Below are 25,846 nucleotides of genomic sequence, written 5' to 3' on the forward strand. Positions count from 1 at the left end.
GTCCGCAGCAGCCACACCTGGGCCAGGGGCTCCAGCCAGGCAGGGAACCTCTCTGGTGCGAGGGGGCAGGAGGCCTGCAGCAGGCAGCCCGGAGGGGCTCTGGAGCCTCCTTCCCTGGGGACGTTCAAGCCCCACCCGGGCAGGTTGGGCTCTGGGGCAGAGCGAGAGGGCACAGCCCCAGGCTGTGCCAGGGCAGGGTCAGGCTGGGTCACAGCAAGAGATTGGCACTGGGAGGGGCTGCCTGGGCAGGGGGTGCAGTGCCCACCCAGGGAGGGGCTCCAGAGGAGGCTGCGGGGGGCACTCGGTGCCAGGGCTGAGCTCATCAGAAGGGCTTGGGTTGGGCTTGATGATCCTGAAGGTCTTCTCTAACCTGGGTGAGTCTGCAACTGATTGATTGGCTGCAGCCTGTGATTGACAGATGGATGTGAGCCTGTGATTGACAGATGGATGTGAGCCTGTGATTGATGTGAGGCTGTGATTGATTGATGGATGTGAACCTGTGATTGATGGATGGGCATGAGGCTGTGATTGATGGTTGTGAGGCTGTGATTGATGGATGCAAGGCTGTGATTGACAGATGGATGTGAGCCTGTGATTGATTGATGGATGTGAGCCTGTGATTGATTGACTGATGTGAGGCTGTGATTGACAGATGGATGTGAGCCTGTGATTGATTGACTGATGTGAGGCTGTGATTGACAGATGGATGTGAGGCTGTGATTGATTGATGGATTGATTGACGGATGTGACTGAGGGAGGGCAAAGGGCCCAGGCCCAGCCAGCATGGGTTTAGGAAGGGCAGATCCTGCCTCTCCAACCTGATCTCCTTCTCTGCTCAGGTGCCTGCTCGGTGGCTGTGGGGAGCCTGTGGATGTGGTCTGTCTGGACTGCAGCAAGGCCTTTGGCACTGTCCCCCACAGCACACTGCTGGCTAAGCTGTCAGCCCATGGCTTGGATGGCAACACTCTGTGCTGGGCTAGGAACTGGCTGGAGGGCTGAGCCCAGAGAGTGGTGGTGAATGGTGCCACATCCAGCTGGCAGCTGTCACTAGTGGTGTCCCTCAGGGATCAGTGCTGGGCCCCATCCTCTTTAACATCTTCATAGATGATCTGGATGAGGGCATGGAGTCAGTCATCAGCAAGTGTGCAGATGAAACCAAGCTGGGGGCAGATGTGGCTGGGTTGGAGGGCAGAAGGGCTCTGCAGCAGGACCTTGACCGCCTGGACAGATGGGCAGAGCCCAAGGGGATGGCATTCAATAGCTCCAAGTGCAGGGTGCTGCACTTTGGCCACAACAACCCCATGCAGAGATACAGGCTGGGGTCGGAGTGGCTGAGAGCAGCCAGACAGAGAGGGATCTGGGGGTGCTGATTGATACCTGCCTGAACATGAGCCAGCAGTGTGCCCAGGTGGCCAAGAGAGCCAGTGGCATCCTGGCCTGCATCAGCAATGGTGTGGCCAGCAGGAGCAGGGAGGTCATTCTGCCCCTGGACTCTGCACTGCTTAGACCACACCTTGAGTGCTGTGTTCAGTTCTGGGCCCCCCAGTTTAGGAGGGACATTGAGATGCTTGAGTGTGTCCAGAGAAGGGCAACGAGGCTGGGGAGAGGCCTTGAGCACAGCCCTACGAGGAGAGGCTGAGGGAGCTGGGATTGGTTAGCCTGGAGAAGAGGAGGCTCAGGGCAGACCTTATTGCTGTCTACAGCTACCTAAGGGGAGGTTGTGGCCAGGAGGAGGTTGCTCTCTTCTCTCAGGTGGCCAGCACCAGAACAAGAGGACACAGCCTCAGGCTGTGCCAGGGGAGATTTAGGCTGGAGGTGAGGAGAAAGTTCTTCCCTGAGAGAGTCATTGGGCACTGGAATGGGCTGCCCGGGGAGGTGGTGGAGTCGCCGTCCCTGGAGCTGTTCAAGGCAGGACTGGACGTGGCACTTGGTGCCATGGTCTGGCCTTGAGCTCTGTGCTAAAGGGTTGGACATGATGATCTGTGAGGTCTCTTCCAACCTTGGTGGTACTGTGAGACTGTGACATTGTGATGCTGTGATTGATGGATTGATTGATGGATGTGAGGCTGTGATTGATGGATGGATTGACTGATGTGAGGCTGTGATTGATGGATGGATTGACTGATGTGAGGCTGTGATGGATTGATGGATGTGAGGCTGTGATGGATTGATGGATTGACTGATGTGAGGCTGTGATTGATTGATGGATTGACTGATGTGAGGCTGTGATTGATGGATTGATGGATTGATGTGAGGCTGTGATGGATTGATGGATGTGAGGCTGTGATTGATTGACTGATGTGAGGCTGTGATTGATTGATGGATTGACTGATGTGAGGCTGTGATTGATTGACTGATGTGTGGCTGTGATTCTGTTCTAACAGGGAGGGGTTGGAAGGAGCTGATCTCCAGAGCTCCATTCTCTGCCCTCTGCCTTTCCATGGCTGATAGCAAACGGAGAGGACCTTGCCCAGGCCTGGAGGGGTAAGCACAGGGCCAGCAGCAGTTGTGCCCCTGGCACCACCTGGCACCACCTGCCTGGAAGACACCAATAATTTATTGCAATAAATACAAAGAGGGTAACAAAAAACCCAACACAGCCTCGGGGGTGCGAAGGCTGCCAGGACCTCGGCTGCAGCCTCCTCCTGAGACACGCAGGGCTGAGGAGGCTGAGCCTTGGGGCCAGCCTCGGCCGGGTCTGGAGCCAGACAGGGAGGGGGAGGAGGGTCCCAGCCCGGGCAGCTGGGGGGCAGGAGGGGCTCTGCTGGCAGGAGGCTTTCCTGCTTTGGGGAAGATGGAATCTTGCTCCCGTTCAGGGCTGCTCTGGGAGCTCAGACCCCAGGGTCCTCGGAGGCAGACTGCGAGGCGAAGGCTGGGGGTGGGGAAGGCTCTGCTTGGCCCTTCCGAGAAGCAAAAGGCTGCTCCTGGAGAGCCAACCCTGGCAAAGCCCAGGCCTGAGCGGGCCAAAGCAAGCCTGGCCCCGCAGCTAGCCCAGCACGGTGCCCGCCTGCCAGGGCTGGCATCCCCGGGCGGGGGCAGCGAGGTTGATGCTTTGCTCCGTTCCTCTGCCTGGGACTGCCTCGGGGCTGCGCCGCTCCTCGGCCGCCGCCGCTTCTCCAGGGGCGCAGCCTCCGCCGCCGGGCTCCGGGGAGCAGAGGCCGGAGGGTGGCAGCCAAGCAGGGAGGATCCAGTCGAGGAGAAGGGGAAGAGTCTTCAGCTGGGACCTGCCCTCGCAGCTCAGGTTTCAACCACGCGGATGAGCGGCAGCGGCTTGGGGCCCGACAGCCGCTGGCTGCGGGGGCAAAAAGGCTGCGGTCAGCACAAGTGGGGGGGCTCTGGGGGCAGGTCCTGCCCCAGCCCCTCCCCAGCCCGGCAGGATGGATCCTCTGCAAAGCCAGACCCAAGAGGCTCCGAAGGAGGCACACGGGAAAGAGATGGAGAGCCCCACGAGGAGGACATCCTCAAGCCCAGCAGCTCCTCCTTGGGCCACGACAGGGAAGTGGAAGCTGCTGAGGCTCGGAGGCTCCGCAGAGGGATCTGCACAGGCTGGAGCCAAGGCTGGGCTCGGAGGGATGAGCTCTAACAGAGCCAAGGCTGAGTCCTGCACTTGGGTAACAGCAGCCCCAGGCAGGCTCCAGGCTGGGGGCTGGAGAGTGCCCAGCAGAAAGGGCCCAGGGGGTGCTGGGTGCCAGCAGCTGCACACGAGCCAGGAGGTGCCCAGGTGGGCAAGAAGGGCACCAGCAGCCTGGCCTGGGAGGCAGCAGCAGGGCAGGGATTGTGCCCCTGGGATGGGCACTGGAGAGGGCACAGCTGGAAGCCTGGGGGCAGGTTTGGGCTCCTCAATGCCAGGAGGACATTGAGGGGGTGGAGAGGGCACAGAGAAGGGCAAGGAAGGTGGGCAAGGGTCTGGAGAAGAGGCTGGGGAGGGGCAGCTGAGAGTAGAGAGGCTGAGGAAGGCCTCGTTGGGCTCTGCAGCTCCCTGGCAGGAGGCTGCAGGCAGGTGGGGGTTGGGCAGTGCCAGCCCAGAGGAGATGCCCTCAGGCTGCCCCGGGGCAGGCTGAGGTTGGCCACGAGGAACCATTTGTGCCCTGCAGGAGTGGTCAGGGCCTGGCCTAGGCTGCCCAGGGAGCTGCTGCAGTGCCCATGGCTGGAGCTGCTGCCTTGCCCTGTGCCCATGGCACTGTGCCCATGCTGGGGTTGGCTGCTGTTGGACTTGAACACCTGTGGAGGTCTTCCCCAGCCCATTCCATCATTCTCTGGCTGTGACCTGCCCTGGCAGTGTCCCTGCTGAGCTGTGGGCCTGCAAAAGCAGCCCTGGGACAGGGGGGAAGGATCTGGGGGTGCTGGTGGGTGGGAGGTGCCCACGAGCCATCAGTGTGCACTGGGGGCCAGGAGGGGCAATGCCACCATGTGGAGCATTAGCAGGGCTGTGGGCAGTAGGTGAGAGAGGTTCTCCTGCCCCTCTGCTCTGCCCTGCTGAGGCCACCTCTGGAGCTGTGTGCCCAGTGCTGGGTGCCCAGTCCAAGAGGGGCACAGAGCTGCTGGAGAGAGCCCAGCAGAGAGCCACAAAGGTGCTGGAGGGAATGGAGCAGCTCTGCAGGAGAGCCTGAGGGAGCTGGGGCTGGGAGCTGGGAGAGGAGGGACTGAGAGGTGACCAGCAGTGGCTACTGAGATGTGCAGGGTGAGTGCCAGGCTGGTGCCAGGCTCTGCTGGGTGATGCCAGCAGCAGAGGCAGTGGTGGAAGCTGAGGCACAGAAGTGCCATGGGAACAGGAGGAGGAACTTTGCCCTGGGAGGGTGGCAGAAGCCAGGAGCAGGCTGCCAGGGGCTGTGGAGTCTCCCTCTGGAGATAGCCAAACCCTGCCTGGGTGTGCTCTGTGTGCTCTGCTCTGGCAGGGGGGCACTGGGTGACCTCTGCAGGCCCCTGCCAGCCCCTGGCTCTCTGGCTCTGTGGCAGGGCAGGGCTGGGGCCGGGCTGTGGGGGCTGGGGTCGGTGCCCACCTACCTGCTGACGTACTCGGACTTGGAGCGCGCTCGGCTGGGCGCCCCCCGGCTGACCTGCTGCTCGATCAGGTGCTCGATGCGGTCATGCATCTCCAGGTTCTGCAAGGCAGGAGGCCAGGGGCAGCAGCTGGCACCAGCAGCTGGCACCAGCAGCCCCCTCTCGGCTGCCACCCCCTCTCCCAGGGCTGCTTTTGGTCCCCAAGGGAAAGGAGATCCTGCCCCAGGCACAGCCACGGAGCTGCTCGGCCACCGACAGCAGCCAGAGGGCAAGCAGCAAACGGCAGCACTGCAGGCACCAAACCCTGGCCACAGCCTCTGAAGGTCACCAACTCTGACCTTTGACCCAGCCCCACCATGGCCACAGCCTCTAAAGATCTTCCAGTCCAACCTCCATCCCAGCCCCACCATGGCCCAGCTGTGGGCACTCCTCCACCTCTCCCTGGGCAGCCACAGGTTGCTCCTCATGGCCAAGCTGGACCTGCCCTGGGGCCATTCCAAGCCATTTGCTCTCCTTCCATCACCTGATCCTAGGGGAGAAGCTGGCTGGGGCCTGCTCCCCAGAGGAGAGCTGGGATGGGTGGGAAGGTTGGCACCCATGGGATGCCAACTGTGGGAACCCCCCAGCATGTTCCACTGGATGCTGCCTGGCAGGAGGCTGCGGCCAGGTGGGGGCTGGGCAGTGCCAGCCCAGAGGAGATGCCCTCAGGCTGCCCGGGGCAGGCTCAGCTGCACTGGAAGGGCTCTCCCAGCCTGGCCCAGGCAGCTGCTGAGTCTCCATCCCCGGAGGTGCTGCAGAGCTGCGGTGCTGAGGCCGTGGCTGGGTCCCAGCCGGGGTGGAGCTCAGCTTGGATGTTCCTCAAGGCCCTCCCCAGCCAAACCACTTCCATGACCCCCCCAGGCTCAGCTCTGGGGCAGGGGAAGGGGCTGCAGCCTTTGCTGAGCATGTTTTGGACTCAGCTGAAGATCCCAAACTCCACCAGAAGCCACCACAGCAGCTCAGGGCTGCCCCAGGGCAGCTTCCCCTCCACCCAGAGGGTGGCACTGCCAGGCAAGGGCTCTGCAGAGCTCGGAGGGGGATCAGCCACCACCTCCAGTCCCCCTACAGCAGGAGGCTCCGAGGAGAAGCCTCTGTGTGCACCTACCTCAGCCTCCAGGTAGGCAACTCGCTCCTTCAGCTCCTGGATCATGGCATCCTTGGCCTGGATCACAGCTTTGGAGTTCTGGAGCTGGAAGGGGAAAGGTTCTGAGAGATTGAGAAACTCTTTCTTGGCTCCTCCTGGAAGGAGGAGAGAGGGAAAAAGCAGTTCCTGCCTGCAGGAGCCAGGGCATGGCCCCCACAGCCCCAGGAGAAGGAGCCTCAGCTGCCAGGCTTAGAGCTTTAGCCCTTTCAGCAGGGTTCTGCTCAAGGGAGCCCCCAGCAGAGCCCTCAGGCTGCCCCCCAGGGGCACTGCTGCCCGCAGGAGAGGCTTGGGACAGCCCTCCAGAGCCAACCCTTCTGCACTGCCAAGCAGCTGAGATGGCTTCTGGGCTGCCTTTGCCACCAAGGCCATGCTCTTGTGCCCTTTGTCCCCAAGCCCCTGCTCTCAGCCCTCTTCTGCTGCCCTTTGTCCCCAAGCCCCTGCTGCCAGCCCTCTTCTGCTGCCCTTTGTCCCCAAGCCCCTGCCCTCATCCCTCTTCTGCTGCCCTTTGTGCCCAAGCCCCTGCCCTCAGCCCTCTTCTGCTGCCCTTTGTCCCCAAGCCCCTGCCCTCAGCCCTCTTCTGCTGCCCTTTGTCCCCCAGTCCCTGCTGCCAGCCCTCTTCTGCTGCCCTTTGTCCCCAAGCCCCTGCCCTCAGCCCTCTTCTGCTGCCCTTTGTCCCCCAGACCCTGCTGCCAGCCCTCTTCTGGTGCCCTTTGTCCCCCAGTCCCTGCTGCCAGCCCTCTTCTGCTGCCCTTTGTCCCCAAGCCCCTGCCCTCAGCCCTCTTCTGCTGCCCTTTGTCCCCCAGTCCCTGCTGCCAGCCCTCTTCTGGTGCCCTTTGTCCCCCAGTCCCTGCTGCCAGACCTCTTCTGCTGCCCTTTGTCCCCCAGTCCCTGCTGCCAGCCCTCTTCTGCTGCCCTTTGTCCCCCAGTCCCTGCTGCCAGCCCTCTTCTGGTGCCCTTTGTCCCCCAGTCCCTGCTGCCAGACCTCTTCTGCTGCCCTTTGTCCCCAAGCCCCTGCCCTCAGCCCTCTTCTGGTGCCCTTTGTCCCCAAGCCCCTGCTGCCAGCCCTCTTCTGGTGCACTTTGTCCCCCAAGTCCCTGCTGCCAGCCCTCTTCTGCTGCCCTTTGTCCCCAGTCCCTGCCCTCAGCCCTCTTCTGCTGCCCTTTGTCCCCCAGTCCCTGCCCTCATCCCTCTTTGCTGCCCTCCCCCTGCCCGGTGCCCCTGTGCCCTGCTGACCTGCTCGATCATCTGCCGCACCTTCCGCTGCTGGCTCTTGAGCATATCGTCCAGGTGGTGAATCTTCTCCCTCAGCGTGGCCACCTCCTGCTCCAGCTGGGCTGACCTGCACAGGGCACAGCAGCAGTGCCCCTGGAGAGGTGGCACCCAGCCGAGCTCTGCCCACAGCTGCCTCAGCCCAAGGGCAGCTCCCAGCAGAGCCCTCAGGCTGCCCTCCCCCGGGGCACTGCTGCCTGCAGGAGAGGGCTTGGGGCTGCCCTCCAGAGCCAACCCTTCTGCAGTGCCAAGCAGCTGAGATGGCTTCTGCTGCCCTTTGTGCCCAAGCCCCTGCTGCCAGCCCTCTTCTGGTGCCCTTTGTGCCCAAGCCCCTGCCCTCAGCCCTCTTCTGCTGCCCTTTGTGCCCAAGCCCCTGCCCTCAGCCCTCTTCTGCTGCCCTTTGTGCCCAAGCCCCTGCTGCCAGACCTCTTCTGCTGCCCTTTGTGCCCAAGCCCCTGCCCTCAGCCCTCTTCTGCTGCCCTTTGTCCCCAAGCCCCTGCCCTCATCCCTCTTCTGCTGCCCTTTGTCCCCAAGCCCCTGCCCTCATCCCTCTTCTGCTGCCCTTTGTCCCCAAGCCCCTGCCCTCATCCCTCTTCTGGTGCCCTTTGTGCCCAGGCTGCTGTTCACAGCCCACTCTGGTGGCCTCCTGCAAGGAGAGCTCCTGAGAGGCTTTCAGCAGAGCAGGAGGAGAAGGCAGAGCCCTGAGGCCCTGCGGCAGTGGCAGGCAGAGGCTGTGGGGCTGCAGGACCAGCAGGAAGAGTCAGGCCACGGAGGAGGCATTCCAGAAAGGAGGCAAAGCTCCAATGAGCTCCCGGGAGCAGGAGCAGCCCTGCTGGGTGCAATCAACCCCCCCCCAAGTGCAGCCTCTGCCCCCCAGCTACCAGCCAGCAGAGGAGCAGAGAGAGCTGCCCCAGCAGAGAAGGATCCTCGGGGTGCTGGGTGACAGCCAGGGGGTGCCCAGCTGGGCAAGAGGGCACCAGCAGCCTGGCCTGGAGCAGTGCTGTGGGCAGCAGCAGCAGGGCAGAGATTGTGCCCCTGGGCTGGCACTGGGGAGGGCACAGCTGGAAGCCTGGGAGCAGGTTTGGGCTCCTCAGTGCCAGGAGGACATTGAAGGGGTGGAGAGGGCACAGAGAAGGGCAAGAAAGGTGGGCAAGGGTCTGGAGAAGAGGCTGGGGAGGGACAGCTGAGAGTAGAGAGGCTGAGGAAGGCCTCGTTGGGCTCTGCAGCTCCCTGGCAGGAGGCTGCAGGCAGGTGGGGGCTGGGCAGTGCCAGCCCAGAGGAGATGCCCTCAGGCTGCCCGGGGCAGGCTCAGCTGCACTGGAAGGGCTCTCCCAGCCTGGCCCAGGCAGCTGCTGAGTCTCCATCCCCGGAGGTGCTGCAGAGCTGCGGTGCTGAGGCCGTGGCTGGGTCCCAGCCGGGGTGGAGCTCAGCTTGGATGTTCCTCAAGGCCCTCCCCAGCCAAACCACTTCCATGACCCCCCCAGACCCTGCCCCCCGCGGGCTCTGCTCCGGGGCCGGGGGAAGGTTTGCAGCCTTCGGCCTCAGCTGAAGGTCCCAGCCCGGAGCTGCCCTCAGCTTGCCCCACGGGGGCAGGGTTCAGGCTGGCCACGGGCAGCGATTTGCGCTCTGCAGGCGTGGGCAGAGCCTGGCCCGAGCTGCCCACGGGCAGGAGGAGCAGTGCCCACGCCCGGCGCGGCGGCGGTGCCCTCTGCCCTGTGCCCTGCGCTGCAGCCTCGCAGGGTCCGCGCCAGGGGCAGGGCAGCTCCGGGGGCAGAGCAGCTCCGGGGCGAGGGCAGCTCCGGGGGCAGGGCAGTGCCGGGGGCAGGGCAGCTCCGGGGGCAGAGCAGCTCCGGGGGCAGGGCAGCTCCGGGGCGAGGGCAGCTCCGGGGGCAGAGCAGCTCCGGGGCGAGGGCAGCTCCGGGGGCAGGGCAGTGCCGGGGGCAGGGCAGCTCCGGGGGCAGAGCAGCTCCGGGGGCAGGGCAGCTCCGGGGGCAGAGCAGCTCCGGGGGCAGGGCAGCGCCGGGGGCAGAGCAGCTCCGGGGGCAGGGCAGCTCCGGGGGCAGGGCAGCTCCGGGGGCAGAGCAGCTCCGGGGGCAGGGCAGCGCCGGGGGCAGAGCAGCTCCGGGGGCAGAGCAGCTCCGGGGGCAGGGCAGCTCCGGGGGCAGAGCAGCTCCGGGGGCAGAGCAGCTCCGGGGGCAGGGCAGCTCCGGGGGCAGGGCAGCTCCGGGGGCAGAGCAGCTCCGGGGGCAGAGCAGCTCCGGGGGCAGGGCAGCTCCGGGGGCAGGGCAGCTCCGGGGGCAGGGCAGCTCCGGGGGCAGGGCAGCGCCGGGGGCAGGGCAGCTCCGGGGGCAGGGCAGCGCCGGGGGCAGAGCAGCTCCGGGGGCAGGGCAGCGCCGGGGGCAGAGCAGCTCCGGGGGCAGGGCAGCGCCGGGGGCAGGGCAGCTCCGGGGGCAGGGCAGCGCCGGGGGCAGGGCAGCGCCGGGGGCAGGGCAGCAGCGCCGCAGCTGCCGCGGATGAGTCAAGCTGCTGGGAGCTGTTTCGCAGGGCAGAGCTGAGCACACCCACGGCAGGAATGCTCCTGCCCTGCCGCCGCCGGCGTGGGCTCGCTGCGGGACCTGGCAGCGCTGCCCAGGAGCCTCACCTGTCCTGCTGGGCCAGCTTGGCACCCTCCCGGCGCTGCAGCCTCGCCAGCTCTGCCTCTCCTTCTTTCATCTTCAGCAGCAGGCTCCTGTGCTCCTGCGGGGGGGAGAGGCTGAGCTGCCACCAGCGGCTGCAGTGCCCAGCACAGCCCCCCCCGGGCACCACCCAGACCTCTCCAACAGGAGGCTGGAGGAGGGCAGAGGTGGGTGGAAGAGGGCAGCTCCTGGCACACGCTGGTGGCTGCCCACTGCTTCCCCCCCAGGATCCAGCCCTAGGATCAGCTACCAGGAGCTGGAGCAGGGACAGAGAAAGGTCACAACTGCCCCAGGGAGGCTCCAGGCTGGGGGCTGGAGAGTGCCCAGCAGAAAGGGCTCTGGGGGTGCTGGGTGCCAGCAGCTGCACATGAGCCAGGAGGTGCCCAGGTGGGCAAGAAGGGCACCAGCAGCCTGGGCTGGGCAGCAGCAGCAGGGCAGAGATTGTGCCCCTGGGCTGGCACTGGGGAGGGCACAGCTGGAAGCCTGGGGGCAGGTTTGGGCTCCTCAATGCCAGGAGGACATTGAGGGGTGGAGAGGGCACAGAGAAGGGCAAGGAAGGTGGGCAAGGGTCTGGAGAAGAGGCTGGGGAGGGGCAGCTGAGGGAGCTGGGGGTGGTGAGGCTGAGGAAGAGGAGGCTGAGGAAGGCCTCGTTGGGCTCTGCAGCTCCCTGGCAGGAGGCTGCAGGCAGGTGGGGGTTGGGCAGTGCCAGTCCAGAGGAGATGCCCTCAGGCTGCCCCGGGGCAGGCTCAGGTTGGCCACGAGGAACCATTTGTGCCCTGCAGGAGTGGTCAGGGCCTGGCCCAGGCTGCCCAGGGAGCTGCTGCAGTGCTCATGGCTGGAGCTGCTCCAGAGCCCTGTTTGGTGCCCATGGGGGTTGCTGCCTGGGCTCAGGGACCTCAGAGGCCTTCTCCAACCCAAACAGGTCTCAGACTCTGCTCCAACAGACCCAGGCAGACAGCAGGGCAGTGCCAGGCACCTCCTGGGGGGGTTGGGGCATGTCTTGAAGGGTCCTGCCTCAGAGATGGGTTGGGACACAGCTGAGGGGGAGTTTGGTGCCATCTGAGAGGGCTTTGGGCTCCTCCTCAGGGGGGTTTGGGTCCCACCTCAGGGGGGTTTGGGTCTCACCTCAGAGGGGTTTGGGTCTCACCTCAGAGGGGTTTGGGTCCCACCTCAGAGGGGTTTGGGTCTCACCTCAGAGGGGTTTGGGTCCCACCTCAGAGGGGTTTGGGTCCCACCTCAGAGGGGTTTGGGTCCCACCTCAGAGGGGTTCTGCCATTCTCTGCCCTGGGCAAGGCTCCAGCCTTGACCTCCTTTGCTGCTGCAGGAGCACAGCCCCAGAGGTCTCCATGCCCCAGGCCGAGCAGCAGCTGCAGAGCTGTGCTGCAGGCTGGGGGTGGTGCCCATGCCCCCCCGCAGAGCCAGCTGCTGTCTAGACTGCTGCTGCCTTCCAGGAGCCCTGGGAGGTCCTGCAGGGCTCAAACCAGCTCTGCTAGACCTGAAACCAGCAACGTCCTGGGCAGGAGCTCAAACCCTCCCTCCCTGCTGGCTCCTCAGCAGCTGCTCTGAGGCTCACTGGGGGGGGTCCCATGCTGAGCACCTCCAGACTCATCACCACCCCCACACACACACCAGAGCTGGCACCACCCTGGTGGGGGTCAGCTTTTGGGCTGGTACCTTCTCCATGCCTGCCAGGAGCCTCTGCAGCTCATCCACCTGCACCTCCTTCTCCAGGATGTTCTTCTCTGCCCTCCTCAGGGCACAGCTCCTCTGCTCTGCTTCCTCCTGGTACTGAGCCACCGTCCTCTGCCAGAGAGATGGGCATGCTGCAGCTCCTGACCCCCACCAGGGCACCCCTGACCCTCCCCAGGGCACCCCTGACCCTCCCCAGGGCACCCCTGACCCTCCCCAGGGCACCTCTGACCCTCACCAGGGCACCCCTGACCCTCGCCAGGGCACCCCTGACCCTCCCCAGGGCACCTCTGACCCTCACCAGGGCACCTCTGACCCCCGCCAGGGCACCTCTGACCCTCCCCAGGGCACCTCTGACCCCCACCAGGGCACCCAAGCCACCAGAGCACCATTTCAAAGCTGTGATGGTGCCCTCTGCCCTCACCCAGACACCTCCTGCCCCTCACCCACACACCCCCTGCCCCCCACCAGCACACCCAAGCCACCAGAGCACCATTCCAGAGCCAGGGTGGTGTCCCCTGACCCTCACTGGGTGCCAGCAGGTCAACAGCTGCCCAGCACCCATGCCTGTGCCCTCTGGGGTCTCCACCCAGGTGCCCAAGGCAGTGCCAGCAGGTTGGCAGCTGCCCAGCACCCATCCCTGTCCTCCCTGGGCCCTCCCTGCAGCTGCCAAGCCCATGCTTGGCATCACAGCTGCTCAGACCCCCAGAGTGCCACCGAGCAGGACAGGTGTCCCCAGGGCAAGAGGACATCTCCAGGCCACTTCCTCACCCCTGTCCCACCACGAGGACCCCCCCTGGGCTGCCCAGGACCTGTCTGGTCTGCGGGACAGGATGTGAGGCAGATGCCAGCAGTGCCAGCAGCTGTGGGTGGCACAGGCAGGACCAGCTCAGCACAGCAGAGGGGACAATTAGCAGCAGGGCCCAGGAAGGGAGGGGCTGGAGCTGCTGGTGGCTTCCCCAGCACCGTTGGGCAGCTCAGGAGGTGCCAGCAGTGAGCCCTGGACCCTGCCCAGCAGGCAGCCCTGAGGGACCCCTCAGCCACCAAGCATGCCCACAGCAGCCAGCACTGGGCTGGCACCACAGCCTTGGCCCCTGCCTGACCTGCTGGGACACCTTGGGGTGGTCTTGAGGACAGCTGTGAGGGTGGTAGGAGACTGGGAGGGGTTGCCCAGAGGAACTGTGGCCACCTCCTGCCCTTGAGACCAGGTTGGATGAGGCCTTGAGTAGCCTGGGCTGGGGGAGGTGCCCCTGGCATGGCAGGGGGCTGGAGCTGGAGGAGCTCTGAGCTCCCTCCCAACCCATTCCATGAACCTGTGGTCTTGAGGGGTCCCTGGGCCAGAGAGGCCTGGCAGGGGTTGGGGTCACAGCTTCAATGCCTCCAGACTCATCTGGGCAAGCACTGGGCAAGGGTCTGGGCACTCTGGAAGCCTTCCCCAGAGTATTCTCCTGCTGCTCTGCCAGGAGAAGCCAAAGCAGCCCTGGAAGCCCAAACCATGCACTGGTGGAGGTTGGAATGGGCTCAGAGCTCCTCCAGTTGCAGCCCTGCCATGCCCAGGGGCACCTCCCCCAGCCCAGGCTGCCCAAGGCCTCACCCAGCCTGGCCTGGAACTCCTCCAGGCTGGGGGCAGCCACAACCTCCCTGGGCAGCCTGTGCCAGGCTCTGCCCAGCCTCACTCAATTTCTGCCTCCTCTCCAGTCTCAATCTCCTCTCTCCCAGCTTCAATTCATCATCTCTTGTCCCATCACTCCCAAGTCCCTCCCAGCTCTCCTGCAGCCCCTTCAGGCAGATGGCAGCGAGTTGGGAGGGACCCTCCGAGGGCATCCTGTGCCCTGGGGACAGCTCCAAGCAGAGCAGGGCACTCAGGGGCACAGCAAGGCTGAGCTTGGATGTCTCCAGGGATGGGAGCTCCACCACAGCCCCTTCAGGCAGCCTGTGCCAGGCTCTGCCCACCCTCACGGTGCAGAACTTCTCCTGCTGCCCAACCTAACTCTGCCCTGCTCCAGTGCCAAACCATTGTCCCTCCTCCTGGCACTGCCAGCCCTTGCTCAGGGTCCCTGCCCAGCTCTGCTGCAGCCCCTCCAGGCCCTGCCAGGCTGCTCCCAGCTCTCCCTGGAGCCTTCTCCAGCCTCAGCAGCCTCAACTCTGCCAGCCTGTGCCCATGGCAGAGGCTCTGCAGCCTCTGCCCATCCTGGTGGCCTCCTCTGGCTCTCCCCAGCAGCTCCCCCCCCCGTGCCGGGGCCAGCAGCGGCTGCAGTGCCGCAGGGGGGGGCTGGGCAGGGCAGCGCTGCAGGGTCCCCTCCCTGCCCTGCCTGCAGCCCAGCCCGGGGCTGGCTCTGGGCTGCTGCTGCCTCCCGCTGAGTTTGGCACCAACCAAGACTCCCCCCGCGGCCCCCTCAAGCTTCCAAAGACAGCTGAAACCCACCCAAATCCCCCCCCAGCCCGAGGCTGTCCCCGCGGGGAGGGGTCAGTGGGGTCACCTCGAAGGCTTTCCTCTCCTGCTGCTGCCTCTGCTCAGCCTCCTGCAGCCTGCTGAAGAGCCTCTTGGCCGTCTGCCGGATCCGCTCCACGTCCTCCTCCTGCCCACGCACCAGGGCAAGGGCAGGGTGAGCAGGCAGCAGGCACCGAAGCAGCCTCCCCAGCCCGACCTGGGCAGCTCTGCTGGCGCCAGAGCCTGGCAGCATCACCCGTGGGCATCACAGCTGCTGCCGTCCTGTCCCCCCCCCCCCCACGCCTGACAGCAGCCTCCAGCCCCGCAGGTGCCACCGGCAGCAGCTCTGGGGTTGCCTTCCAAGCCCTGCTGCAAGCTGCCAGCCTGACCCCTGCTTGGGCAGCCTGAAACCCTGCAGCCTCCCCGTGCCAGCCCTGCCCCAGCCCCAAGAGTGTCCCAGCCTTCAGCCTCAGCCCCAAGCACCAAAGGTCTGCCCCAGCCCCGAGCCTCTGCCCCAGCCCCGAGCCTCTGCCCCAGCCCTCAGCCTCTGCCCCAGCCCTGAACCTCTGCCCCAGCCCTCAGCCTCTGCCCCAGCCCTCAGCCTCTGCCCCAGCCCTCAGCCTCTGCCCCAGCCCCGAGCCTCTGCCCCAGCCCCGAGCCTCTGCCCCAGCCCCGAGCCTCTGCCCCAGCCCTCAGCCTCTGCCCCAGCCCCGAGCCTCTGCCCCAGCCCCGAGCCTCTGCCCCAGCTCTGAGCCTCTGCCCCAGCCCTCAGCCTCTGCCCCAGCTCTGAGCCTCTGCCCCAGCCCTGAGCCTCTGCCCCAGCCCTGAGCCTCTGCCCCAGCCCTGAGCCTCTGCCCGGGGAGGGCTAAAGCAGCACTGCAGGAATTGCTCCCAGCTGCAGCAGGGAGCTTCCAGTGGACGTTTCCTGCTCCCCTCCTGCTCCAGGCCTGCCCTGGCTGCTTGAATCCCAACGTTCCCATTGCCTCTGCTCCCAGCTGGACATGCAGCCTGGAGGCTGAGCCTGGAGCTGCCAGTGGCTGCCCAGCAGGTCTGATGCCACCGGCTGGGCTGGAGGTGCCCAGCTGGAGCTGGTTCTTCTCCTGGCTCCAGCCCCTGCTCCCCAGCTCCCTACCTGCTCCTCCCAGCAGACCTCGGGCAGCCTCTCGGTGTGCAGCCAGCTCCCATTCTGCCTCTCCAGTGTGACCTGCAGCAGGACAGAGGCACAGGGGCACAGGGCTGTGACCCCTGCCAGCCCAGCCACGTGGCATCACCGCGGTGCCAGGCAGAGAGCTGGCTCTGGGGTCCCACAGCCACTCGAATCCCACCCTGGAAGGAGCAAGCAGCAGCACTTTTGGCCAGCCAGAGCCTCCCTCCCTGCTCCTCGGGCAGTGGGGGTTGGGCTCCCCCTGCCAGAGCAGGTGAAGTGGCTCTGGGTCAGCGCAGACAGCTCCAGGACCACGGAGGGCAGCGAGTTGGGAGGGACCCTCCGAGGGCATCCTGTGCCCTGGGGACAGCTCCAAGCAGAGCAGGGCACTCAGGGGCACAGCAAGGCTGAGCTTGGATGTCTCCAGGGATGGGAGCTCCACCCCAGCCCCTTCAGGCAGCCTGTGCCAGGCTCTGCCCACCCTCACGGTGCAGAACTTCTCCTGCTGCCCAACCTAACTCTGCCCTGCTCCAGTGCCAAACCATTGTCCCTCCTCCTGGCACTGCCAACCCTTGCCCAGAGTCCCTGCCCAGCTCTGCTGCAGCCCCTTCAGGCCCTGCCAGGCTGCTCCCAGCTCTCCCTGGAGCCTTCTCTCCTCCAGCCTCAGCAGCCCCAACTCTGCCAGCCTGTGCCCATGGCAGAGGCTCTGCAGCCTGTGCCCATCCTGGTGGCCTCCTCTGGCTCCCTCTCAGGGCTCTCCTGTGCTGAGGGTCCCACAGCTGCCCCAGCACTGCAGGGGAGGTCTCAGCAGGGCAGAGCAGAGGGGCAGGACCCTCTCTGCCCACACTGCTTTGGGTGCAGCCCAGGCTGCCCTTGCCCTGCTGGGCTGGCAGTGCCCATTGCTGCCTCCTGCCCAGCTTCTCCCCCAGCAGCACCCCAAGGCTCTCTCTGCAGGGCTGCTCTCAACATCCTCCCCCCCAGCCTGCTTGCCCTGACCCAGCTGCAGGGCCTTGGCCTGGCTGAAGCTCCTGAGCTCCTCCTCAGCCTCTCCAGCTCCCTGCCCCCCCCCCAGCAGCTCCAGGTCCCTCCCGCTGGGGCTCACAGCACTGCAGGTGCAGTCCCAGCAGAGCAGGGGGGCAGAGTCCTCTCTGCCATCTCCTGCCCACACTGCTTTGGGTCCTGCCCAGGATTGGCACTCTGGGCTGGCAGTGCCCACTGCTGGCTCCTGCCCAGCTCCACCACCCTGGAGGTGACAGCTCCAGAGTAGAGGTCACCCAAGGTCCTGGCAGGGCTCTGGTACCTGTGGGTGCTCTTCAGCTCCTGCTCTGCTCTCAAGTTCTCCACTTAGGTCCTCTCTCAGCTTCTTCAGGGAACTTCTGGCCTGGCAAAGGGAGGCAATTGAGCTTCACTGCCACCCTGGGCACTGCCCCTCAGCCTCACCTGAACTCAAACGCTGCCAGGGTGCCAACTCTGTTGCCTTGCCAGCCTTAGCCTTGGGGTCAGAGATTCAGGCCATGGGTTGGAAGTGAGCTCAAAGCTCCTCTAGCTCCAACCCCCTGCCATGCCCAGGGACACCCTGGGGTGCTCAGGGCCTCATCCAGCCTGGCCTTGAGCACCTGCAGGGAGGGCACAGCCACAACCTCCCTGGGCAGCCTGTGCCAGGCTCTCCCCAGCCTCATGGCTCACAGAGGTTTGGCTTCCAACCCACCTCAGCTGCCCTCTCCTCCAGCATCTTGCCCCTGCTGGGCTCTGCCCAGAGCCTGCAGCCCAGCCCAGGTCCATGCCAGGCAGCAGCTCTGCAGAGGATGATCCCTGCCAGGGGCAGGGGCAGGGGCAGAGGCTGCGGGAGCTGAGCCGTGCGGGGAAGAGCCTCTGGAGAGGAGGCTGCGGCAGAGCCGCACCCAGGCAGGGACAGCCTTGGGGGAAAGGTCTCTGCACAGCTCCCTGCGACTGCAGCCAGCAGCAGAGCAATTAGCGAGCCCCAATTAGCTGAGGGCTCTCGGTTAGGGAACTGCCCCGCCCGGGCAGACAGCGACCTGCAGGGCTCAGCTCCGCGGGGGCTGCGCCGCAACAGAGCCCCTGAGCCCCCACATCCCAGCCTGGGGGGAGGCAGCCCTGGAGAGCATCTCCTGCCCCCCAGCTCCAGCAGGGCACCCACTGCACCCCCCAGCTCCAGCAGGGCACCCACTGCCCCCCCCCAGCTCCAGCAGGGCACCCGCTGCCCCCCCCCCAGCTCCAGCAGGGCACCCACTGCCCCCCCCCAGCTCCAGCAGGGCACCCACTGCCCCCCCCAGCTCCAGCAGGGCACCCACTGCCCCCCCCCAGCTCCAGCAGGGCACCCACTGCCCCCCCCCAGCTCCAGCAGGGCACCCACTGCCCCCCCCAGCTCCAGCAGGGCACCCACTGCCCCCCCCCAGCTCCAGCAGGGCACCCACTGCCCCCCCCAGCTCCAGCAGGGCACCCACAGCAGCCTGCCCAGGGGCACAGTGCCCAGCACGGGGTCAGAAGCTCAAGCCAGGAGGCTCCACAGCCTCTCTGGGCAGCCTGCCCCAGGCCTTGGCACCCTCACCCCAGACAACTTTCTCCTGCTCACAGGTAGCCTCCTCAGCTCCACCTGGTGCCCCTCGGCCTGGCCCTGGGTGCCCTCATCCAGCAGAGCCCAAGCCAAAGGGCACCTCCTGGGCTCCACCTGGTGCCCCCACGACCTGCAGCCCCCCCGGGCATGCTGAGCTACCTCCTGGATGTGTCGAACCTCACTCTTGAGCTGGCTGAGATGCTCCTCGTGGGCGATGCTGCCCTCGGCTCGTGCCCGCAGGTAAACCTGCCCAGGGAGAGCAGCTCAGAGCCCAGCCCAGGCCTGCCCTCGGGGCTGCAGCTGCCCAGAGCACAGAACCCAGCACCCAGGCACCCAGCACCCAGGGAACCCAGGAACCCAGCACCCAGGAACCCAGCACCCATGGCACCCAGCATCCAGGGAACCCAGCACCTATGGAATCCAGAGCACCCAGGGAACCCATAGCACCCAGGGAACCCATAGCACCCATGGCACCCAGCACCCAGGGAACCCAGCACCTATGGAATCCACAGCACCCAGGGAACCCATAGCACCCAGGGAACCCATAGCACCCATGGCACCCAGCACCCAGGGAACCCAGCACCCAGGAACCCACAGCACCCAGGGAACCCAGCACCCAGGAACCCATAGCACCCAGGGAACCCAGCACCCAGGAACCCATAGCGCCCAGGAACCCAGCACCTATGGAATCCACAGCACCCAGGGAACCCATAGCACCCAGGGAACCCATAGCACCCATGGCACCCATAGCACCCATGGCACCCAGCACCCAGGGAACCCAGCACCCAGGAACCCACAGCACCCAGGGAACCCAGCACCCAGGAACCCACAGCACCCAGGAACCCACAGCACCCAGGGAACCCAGCACCCAGGAACCCACAGCACCCAGGAACCCAGCACCCAGGGAACCCATAGCACCCAGGGAACCCACAGCACCCATGGAACCCAGCACCCACAGAACCCCTAGGCCCCAGCACCCATAGCACCCAGGGAACACAGCACCTATGGAACCCATAGCACCCATGGAACCCAGCACCCAGGGAACCCAGCACCCACAGAACCCCTAGGCCCCAGCACCCATGGAACCCAGCACCCACAGAACCCCTAGGCCCCAGCACCCATGGAACCCAGCACCCACAGAACCCCTAGGCCCCAGCACCCATGGAACCCAGCACCCACAGAACCCCTAGGCCCCAGCACCCATGGAACCCAGCACCCACAGAACCCCTAGACCCCAGCACCCATAGCACCCAGCACCCACAGAACCCCTAGGCCCCAGCACCCATGGCACCCACAGCCCCAGGGTGCAGCAGCCCTACCTTGATGATCTCCTCATCGCCATCGTTGGACTTGATGCACTCAGAGGCCAGGGAGTGGCCATTGCTGGACCTGTTTGCCACCATGGCGAAGGCTTTGCCCACTGGCTGCAGGAGACACAGGCAGCAGAGCCCCTCAGAGAGCTGGCACTGGCCAGAAGGGTTTGCCTGGCACCAAGCACCCTGGCAAGGTGAGGCGGTGCCCAGTGTGGCCTTGGCAAGTGGCACCCAGCAGGGGCAGAGATGCCCAGGCCAGAGAGCACCAAGTGCCTGACCCCTCCTCCTCCCCCCAGTGCCCACCCCTGCTCCCAGTGCCCACCCCTCCTGCCCACATTAGCCCCACATCTGTTTGTGACCCAGAGAGGGAGGACCTCACCTTCTGCTTCAGCTGCTGGCACTGCTGCCCGGGCAGCTGGTTGGGCAGAGTCAGCCTCAGCACCTTCACAGTGTCCTACAACAAGAGCTGGCATTGAGCTGCAGCTTCGGGCCCCAGGAGAAGCCTCTTTGCTTCCAGCCCTGGCACTAACCCCAGAGTCAGGCTGGCACCGAGGACAAGCCCAGGTCAAGCCAGTCCTGCCTATGGGTTGGAGCTCTGCAGGGTGCTGGATGTGGCTGAAGGAGTTCTTTGGTGGGTGGCACCAAGGCTGTGCCCACAGAGGGTGCGCAGAACTGGGGAGGGGGCAGTCCCCATGGCCCTGGCACATTAAGCAGCTGCCACATCCAGCACCCTGCAGAGCTCAGCAAGCTTTGGAGGAGATGCCCAGAGGGTACCAAGACCCCCACTACAGCCCCCAGGCACCCGAAACACTCCATGGGGTTGGCTACTCTCCACCCACAGCTCCACACTGGCACCACACATGCCCATGGCACAGGACTGCTCTCCCAGACAGACCTCACTGGTGCCCAGGCAGCTGGCACTCATGGCTCTTCTTAGAGGTGACTCTGGGAGTGTGGGGGTGCTTGGTGTGCCACGGGGGTGCTTGGCATGGCACAGCCACAGGAGCTGCCCAGTGTGCCAGGGCCATGGGAACTGCTCAGCATGCCACAGGAACTGCTTGGCATGCCACAGGAGCTGCTCAGTGTGCCAGGGCAACAGGAGCTGCTCAGCATGCCACAGGAGCTGCTCAGTGTGCCAGGGCCACAGGAGCTACTCAGCATGCCACAGGAACTGCTTGGCATGCCACAGGAGCTGCTCAGTGTGCCAGGGCCACAGGAGCTACTCAGCATGCCACAGGAACTGCTCGATGTGCCAGGGCCACAGGAGCTGCTCAGTGTGCCACAGGAACCGTCTGGCACACCACAGGAGCTGCTGGGTGCGCCATGGGAACTGCTTGGCATGCCACAGGAGCTGCTCGGTGTGCCAGGGCCATGTGAACTGCTCGGCGTGCCAGGGCCACGTCCAGGGCAGCTGGCACGGTGGAGCCAGGCTGGGTGCCCGCGCACCTCCTGCTGCCCGCCCTCCACCACGCCCCGGCCACATCAGCCTCCCCAGGCAGCGCCAAGGCATTTCTGCCTCCCTGGCACATCCAGGTGCCCTCCTTGCCAGCCGAGCCCCAGCAAGCAGCCTCTGCTGTGTTTCCAAAGCACTGCCTGGGTGCTGCTCCCACCGGCTCCGGGAAAACCGGGAGCGAGCCCTCCCCCGGCGCCGGGACGCGTCCGTGCCCCCGCTGGCCCCCGCTCCGTGCCAATGTGCCAAGAGAAGCCCGGGACGGGCACGGCTGGTGCTCGGGCAGTGCCAGGGCTTTGTCTGCAGCTTCTCCGGGGAGTGTTTTCCTTGGCCAGATCCAAGGGGTTAGGAAGTCTGAGGTGGAGGGAGGGGAGGAGGAGGAGGAGCAGCAGTGGGGAACAAAAGAACCCACTCGGAGGATGGCAGCGGTGGGAAGGACCCCGCCGGAGATCAGCCGGGCCAAGCCCCCTGCCAAGCAGGGCACCCACAGCAGCTTGCCCGGGGGGGGGGCTGGCAGCTCTCCACACAAGGAGACTGCACAGCCTCTGTGGGCAGCCTGCTCCAGCACCCTCACACCGAACAACTTCCTCCTGCTCAGCTGGCACCTCCTGGGCGCCACTCGGTGCCTCCTGGCACCACCGAGCAGATCCTGGCCCCTGCTTCTTGCCCCTCAGGTATCAGCAAACACTGAGCAGGTCCCTTCTGGGGCTTCTCCTCTCCAGACCGAGCAGCTCCAAGGGCTCTCGGCCACGGGAAGGTGCCCACATGAAGCTCAGCACCATCCTGCTGCCCAAGCCAGAGGGGGCACAGGGCAAGGCTGGGGCTGGCAGCAGGAAGCATCACGGCGGCAGGGCAGGAGCCTTGGCACCAGCTGGGTCCCTCCACGGGTCCGTACTTGCAGCTTTGTTTACAAGCAGCAGGATCAAGAGAATCCTGCGATGGGTTGGGCTGGAAAGGACCCCAGAGCTCAGCCAGCTCCAAGCCCCTGCCACGGGCATGGGCACCTCCCACCAGCACGGCTTGCTCAAGGACTCATCCAAGCTGCCCAGCCTGGGGGCAGCCACAACGTCCCTGGGCAGCCTGTGCCAGGCTCTCTCCACCCTCACCCTCGAGAATTTCTTCCTCATCTCCAGTTTAAGGATCCCAGGATCTGCCCTTGGCCATCCCTGTCCCACCAAGCCTGGCTGAGGGTGGGAGGCAGCCGAGGAAAGCTCTCACCAGGGCAGATCCCACAGCAGTGGGAGCCAAGAGCCAGCACATTTCCATCCCTGCCACCAAGTCCACCCGCAGCTGGCATGCAGGAGGGTTCATCCCCACGGGCTGGAGCTGGAAAAGGGGAGAGGAGGAAGAAATTGTGGAGAGTGAGGCTGGGCAGAGCCTGGCACAGGCTGCCCAGGGAGGTTGTGGCTGCCCTCAGCCTGGAGGTGTTCCTGGCCAGGCTGGGTGAGGTCCTGAGCACTCTGGGCTGGTGGAGGTGTCCCTGGGCATGGAGCTGGAGCAGCTTTGAGCTCCCTTCCAGCCCAACCCACTCCTTAAATCCCTGAACCCCAGCAGCCCCCACTGGAACCAGCTCCCGGCTCGACCTGCCGCGGAGCCGCCGGCGCCAGGCGGCTGCGGCAGGCAGCAGCCTCTGGTGCCTCCCCGGCCGGCACCGCTGCTACCAAACCTCAGGTCAAACCACCAGGAAACCACCCATGCAAATGGGAAGGCTCCACCATCCTCCTCCTCCTCCACGCTGGAGAGGCAGAGGGCTGCTGAGACGCGAGGGTGGGCGTCGGGGTGAGGTTCTTTGGACCCCTTACGGGTGGCAGGCAACGTTTTGGGTGCGGCGAGTCCTTGCTGCCGGGTGGCAGCGAACCCCTCCCTGCCCAGCTCGTTCGTCGGCAGCAGCCTCGGCAGCCGCTGGCTGCTGGGGCAGAGGTGGAGACACCTTGAAGGCAGCTCCCAGGCCGCGGGGATGCTCTCCTCGAGGTTCTTTCTGGGCTTTGCTTTTGCCAAAGTTTCCTCACCAGCTGCTTGCCAGCAGGAGCAGCTCCCCAAACATTGAGGATGGAGCCATGCCAAGGCTGGCACATGCCAATCTCTCCCTTCACGGTGCCAAACTGAGCTGGGGGAGGGAGGATTGGCGCCACGAGGACTCCCCCAGCCCTGCTCCTTTTCCTCCTGGCTGGTTTTAAATCTACTCTGCTGCCGTAGGCAGCACCAAAGCAGAGGGGCCAGGGGGGTTGGGGCTCCCTCCGTGGTTTCCCAGGGCAAGCAGAAAGGTTTGGCACTGTGGGCAGTGCTGCCAAGCTGATGGAGCACCCCAACCCCACCTTCTGCTTGGAAAACCCACCTGGTTCCCTGCTTCCTAAAGGCCCCAACCCTGTATCCCAAGAGCTGCTCCAGCCTGGCACCTCAGCAGCTGACTGGCACCAGGCAGGCTCAGCTGGGTTTGGCACTGGCTGCAGCAAGGCACCAGCAGCTGGAGGCTTTTTGGGCAGAGCAGCCACGATCCCACCCTGCACCCCCTGGAAAGCAGCTCCCCAGATTCCAACAGCTCCTTGGCTCCAACCGTTTGCCAAGAGCTAAGTGCTCAGGTGGCAACCACGATGGGCTTTCAGGGACGCCAAAGCTGCTCAGAAATCTTTTGGTCTCTTCCAAGCCTCCCCCAAAAAACTTCATGTGGGAAAAGCTTGGCTGGAAGGGAGGCACCAACCCTGCTCCCGGGGGCACCCACACAAATCCCAGCCACGTCCCGGGTGATGGGGAGGTGGCACCGAGGACCCACAGCCAGCGGTGCCAACGCCGCCGCCTGCCTGTCCCACCACGGCAGGTCCTGCCCTGACCCGGAGGGTGTCAGCGAGGATCAGCAGCAGCCAAGCTCCGGTGTCTGGGGCTCGCCAAGGCTCCTTATCGCCCTAAGAGCTCCATTAGCCAAACCAGCCCAACTCTGCCCCCGCTCCTTATAAGGCCGGGAAAGCTACAGGGAATTAGGAGTTCCCGAGGGAGAGACTCAGAGCTGAGTCACCCAGCGCGGCCGCGGCCGGGCACGGAGGGGAAAGCAGCCTGGGCACCGGCGAGGTCTCTCCTGCCGCCGCTGGTGCCTGTGGGGGGAATCCCTTCGGTCATCGAGACCTGAGCAGAGCAGTCGGATCGGCGGCAGCGCCGCCGGCTTCACCACCCTCCTTGGCGGGGCTGGCAGGCGTCGTGCCGGCGCTGGGCAGGCTTTGGGGTGCTGCCAGCCCCACCCAGGGCCTGTCCTCCCGGCGCTGCTCCGGCTGCTTGCCGGCGAGGGGAAAACCGAAGCAGAAGGAAGGGAAGGACGCGGAGGCTCTGCCGGGGCCAAGCGAGCGAAGTGCCGAAGCGGAGTCGCGCCCGCGGCTCCTGCCGCCGTGGCCAGCTCGAGGGGTGCGGACCCCCGAAATCAGCCTGCTCAGGGCGGCTTAACACCTGCGTGTGACCCCGAGCCCCCCTCTCGTAAGCACGGCGGGGGACGGGGGGACTCCAGTGCCGACGCTGGGGTGTCCCTTGCTGTGCTCCACCATCCTTGCCCACATCAGAGGGGTTCACCAAGCCCCCCACGCATCGGCCCAGCAGGGGTCCCCGGGAAGGAACAGCCACGGACCCAGCAGCGGGAGACCCCCAGGCCATTGAGGGGTCGCAGCCCCTCCACATCTCTCTGAACCAGCCCACGGCTGCCAGGCAAGCCTGGATCCGGGGGGGGAAATTACGGAGGCAATCCCGGGTAGGCGCAGCCCAGCTCCGCCTGCGGGACCCCCCCAGCAAAGCCCGCGGGGGACAGCAGCAGCAGCACCGGGAGAAGGGAAGGGGCAGCCCTGGGGGTCGGAGGTGCCCGGGACAGGCTGGCTCGGGGGCTCACCGGACTCTCGCCGTGGGGCCGCACGTCCAGCACCGCGCACCAACCCTGCGGCCCATTCATGGCCCCGCCGCGACTGCGGGACCCGCCGCGGGCGCCGCCGCTTTTGTACGGCCCCGCCCCCGAGGGCGGGCCACGCCCCCTGAACACAAACCACGCCCTCCGAGCTCCGCCCTCCTGGCGAAAGCCACACCCCCCGCGCGCGGGATGCTGCTCTAACCACGCCCCCAGACACGCCCCTCGCTCCCGGATAGGCCCCGCCTGCCGCGCGCGCCCGTACCAACCGCGCCCCCTCCGCTCTAACCACGCCCCATGCTCACGGCCACGCCCTTGCCCGCTTGGCCACGCCCTCCGCGTTCTAACCACGCCCTGATCCCCGCTCCCCTCGGCGCGCCGTGCCCGGGCAGCAGGAGCTGTGCCAGGGCCGTGCCAAGCCACAACAAGCCCCGCCGAGCCTCACCCCCACCTCTGCCAAACCAAGCCAGGGCCTGCCCAGCAGCGCTGAGACCTGCCAAGCTGTGTCAAGCTATGCCAAGCCGCGCCGAGCCGTGCCAAGCTGCGTCGTGGTGCCCTGAACCGTGCCAAACTGGGACATGATGTCCCAAACCAAGCCAGGGCCTGCCCAGCGGTGCTGAGCCCTGCCAGGCTGTGCCATGGTGTCCCAGACTGTGCCATGGTACCCTAAATCATGCCGTGGTGTCCCAAACCGTGTCGCAGTGCCCCACATCGTGCCATGGTGTTCCAAAACGGACCACGGTGCCACCAACTATGCCAGGTCCCATCTGCTCCCTCGTCTAGGGAATGTTTGGCACCAGGGCGACAGGGGTGCCCCCCCCCAGAGCCATGGGGGTCACCAGCTGCACAGGCCCAGCTGTGGTGGGTGCCACAGCCCCTTCAGCCAGTGCCAAGGCACGCGGGGCACTGCCAGGGCGGATGTCCCTGCGCCACACTGGGTGGCCTGGGCGTGCCAGCTGCCGGGCGGGCGCTAATTGCCACATGCCAGTGTGATGAGCTCAGCACAGCCTCAGCCTCACCGCCAGCCCCAGCCCCGCCGGTGCGGCCACGCTCCAGCCCCGTGCGGTCACCGGGGCCACGCTCCAGCCCCAGGGTGGGGACACGCAGGGGACATCCCTGTCCCGGGGGAGGGTGGGGCTGGGGAGCCTCGGCAGGCTGCGCCCGCAGGGACCGGCAAATTGTGGTCGTGCTCAACCAGCACATTGGGCAGCCCACGGCCCCGGTGCCCCCCACCGACCCGCA

At 65.9% G+C, this 25,846-nt stretch overlaps 1 protein-coding gene across 1 annotated transcript; it reads right to left on the bottom strand.

Moving 5' to 3' along the window:
* Positions 1-2,539: 2,539 nt before the first annotated feature.
* On the bottom strand, positions 2,540-24,723 carry TUFT1 (tuftelin 1). The gene is made up of 13 exons (XM_064176047.1): positions 24,593-24,723; positions 19,660-19,734; positions 19,287-19,391; positions 18,127-18,213; positions 16,693-16,773; positions 15,381-15,452; positions 14,298-14,396; positions 11,803-11,931; positions 10,095-10,189; positions 7,418-7,523; positions 6,146-6,229; positions 5,005-5,102; positions 2,540-3,292 (listed from the first exon to the last, which is right to left on the bottom strand). Exons 1-13 carry the CDS (start codon positions 24,650-24,652, stop codon positions 3,238-3,240), a joined length of 1,146 nt encoding a protein of 381 aa, XP_064032117.1. The 5' UTR covers positions 24,653-24,723; the 3' UTR covers positions 2,540-3,237.
* Between the last annotated feature and the right edge of the window lie 1,123 nt (positions 24,724-25,846).

Source organism: Pogoniulus pusillus, chromosome 43 (genome assembly GCF_015220805.1).
Source record: "Pogoniulus pusillus isolate bPogPus1 chromosome 43, bPogPus1.pri, whole genome shotgun sequence".
In the NCBI taxonomy this organism is placed as follows: Eukaryota; Metazoa; Chordata; class Aves; order Piciformes; family Lybiidae; genus Pogoniulus; species Pogoniulus pusillus.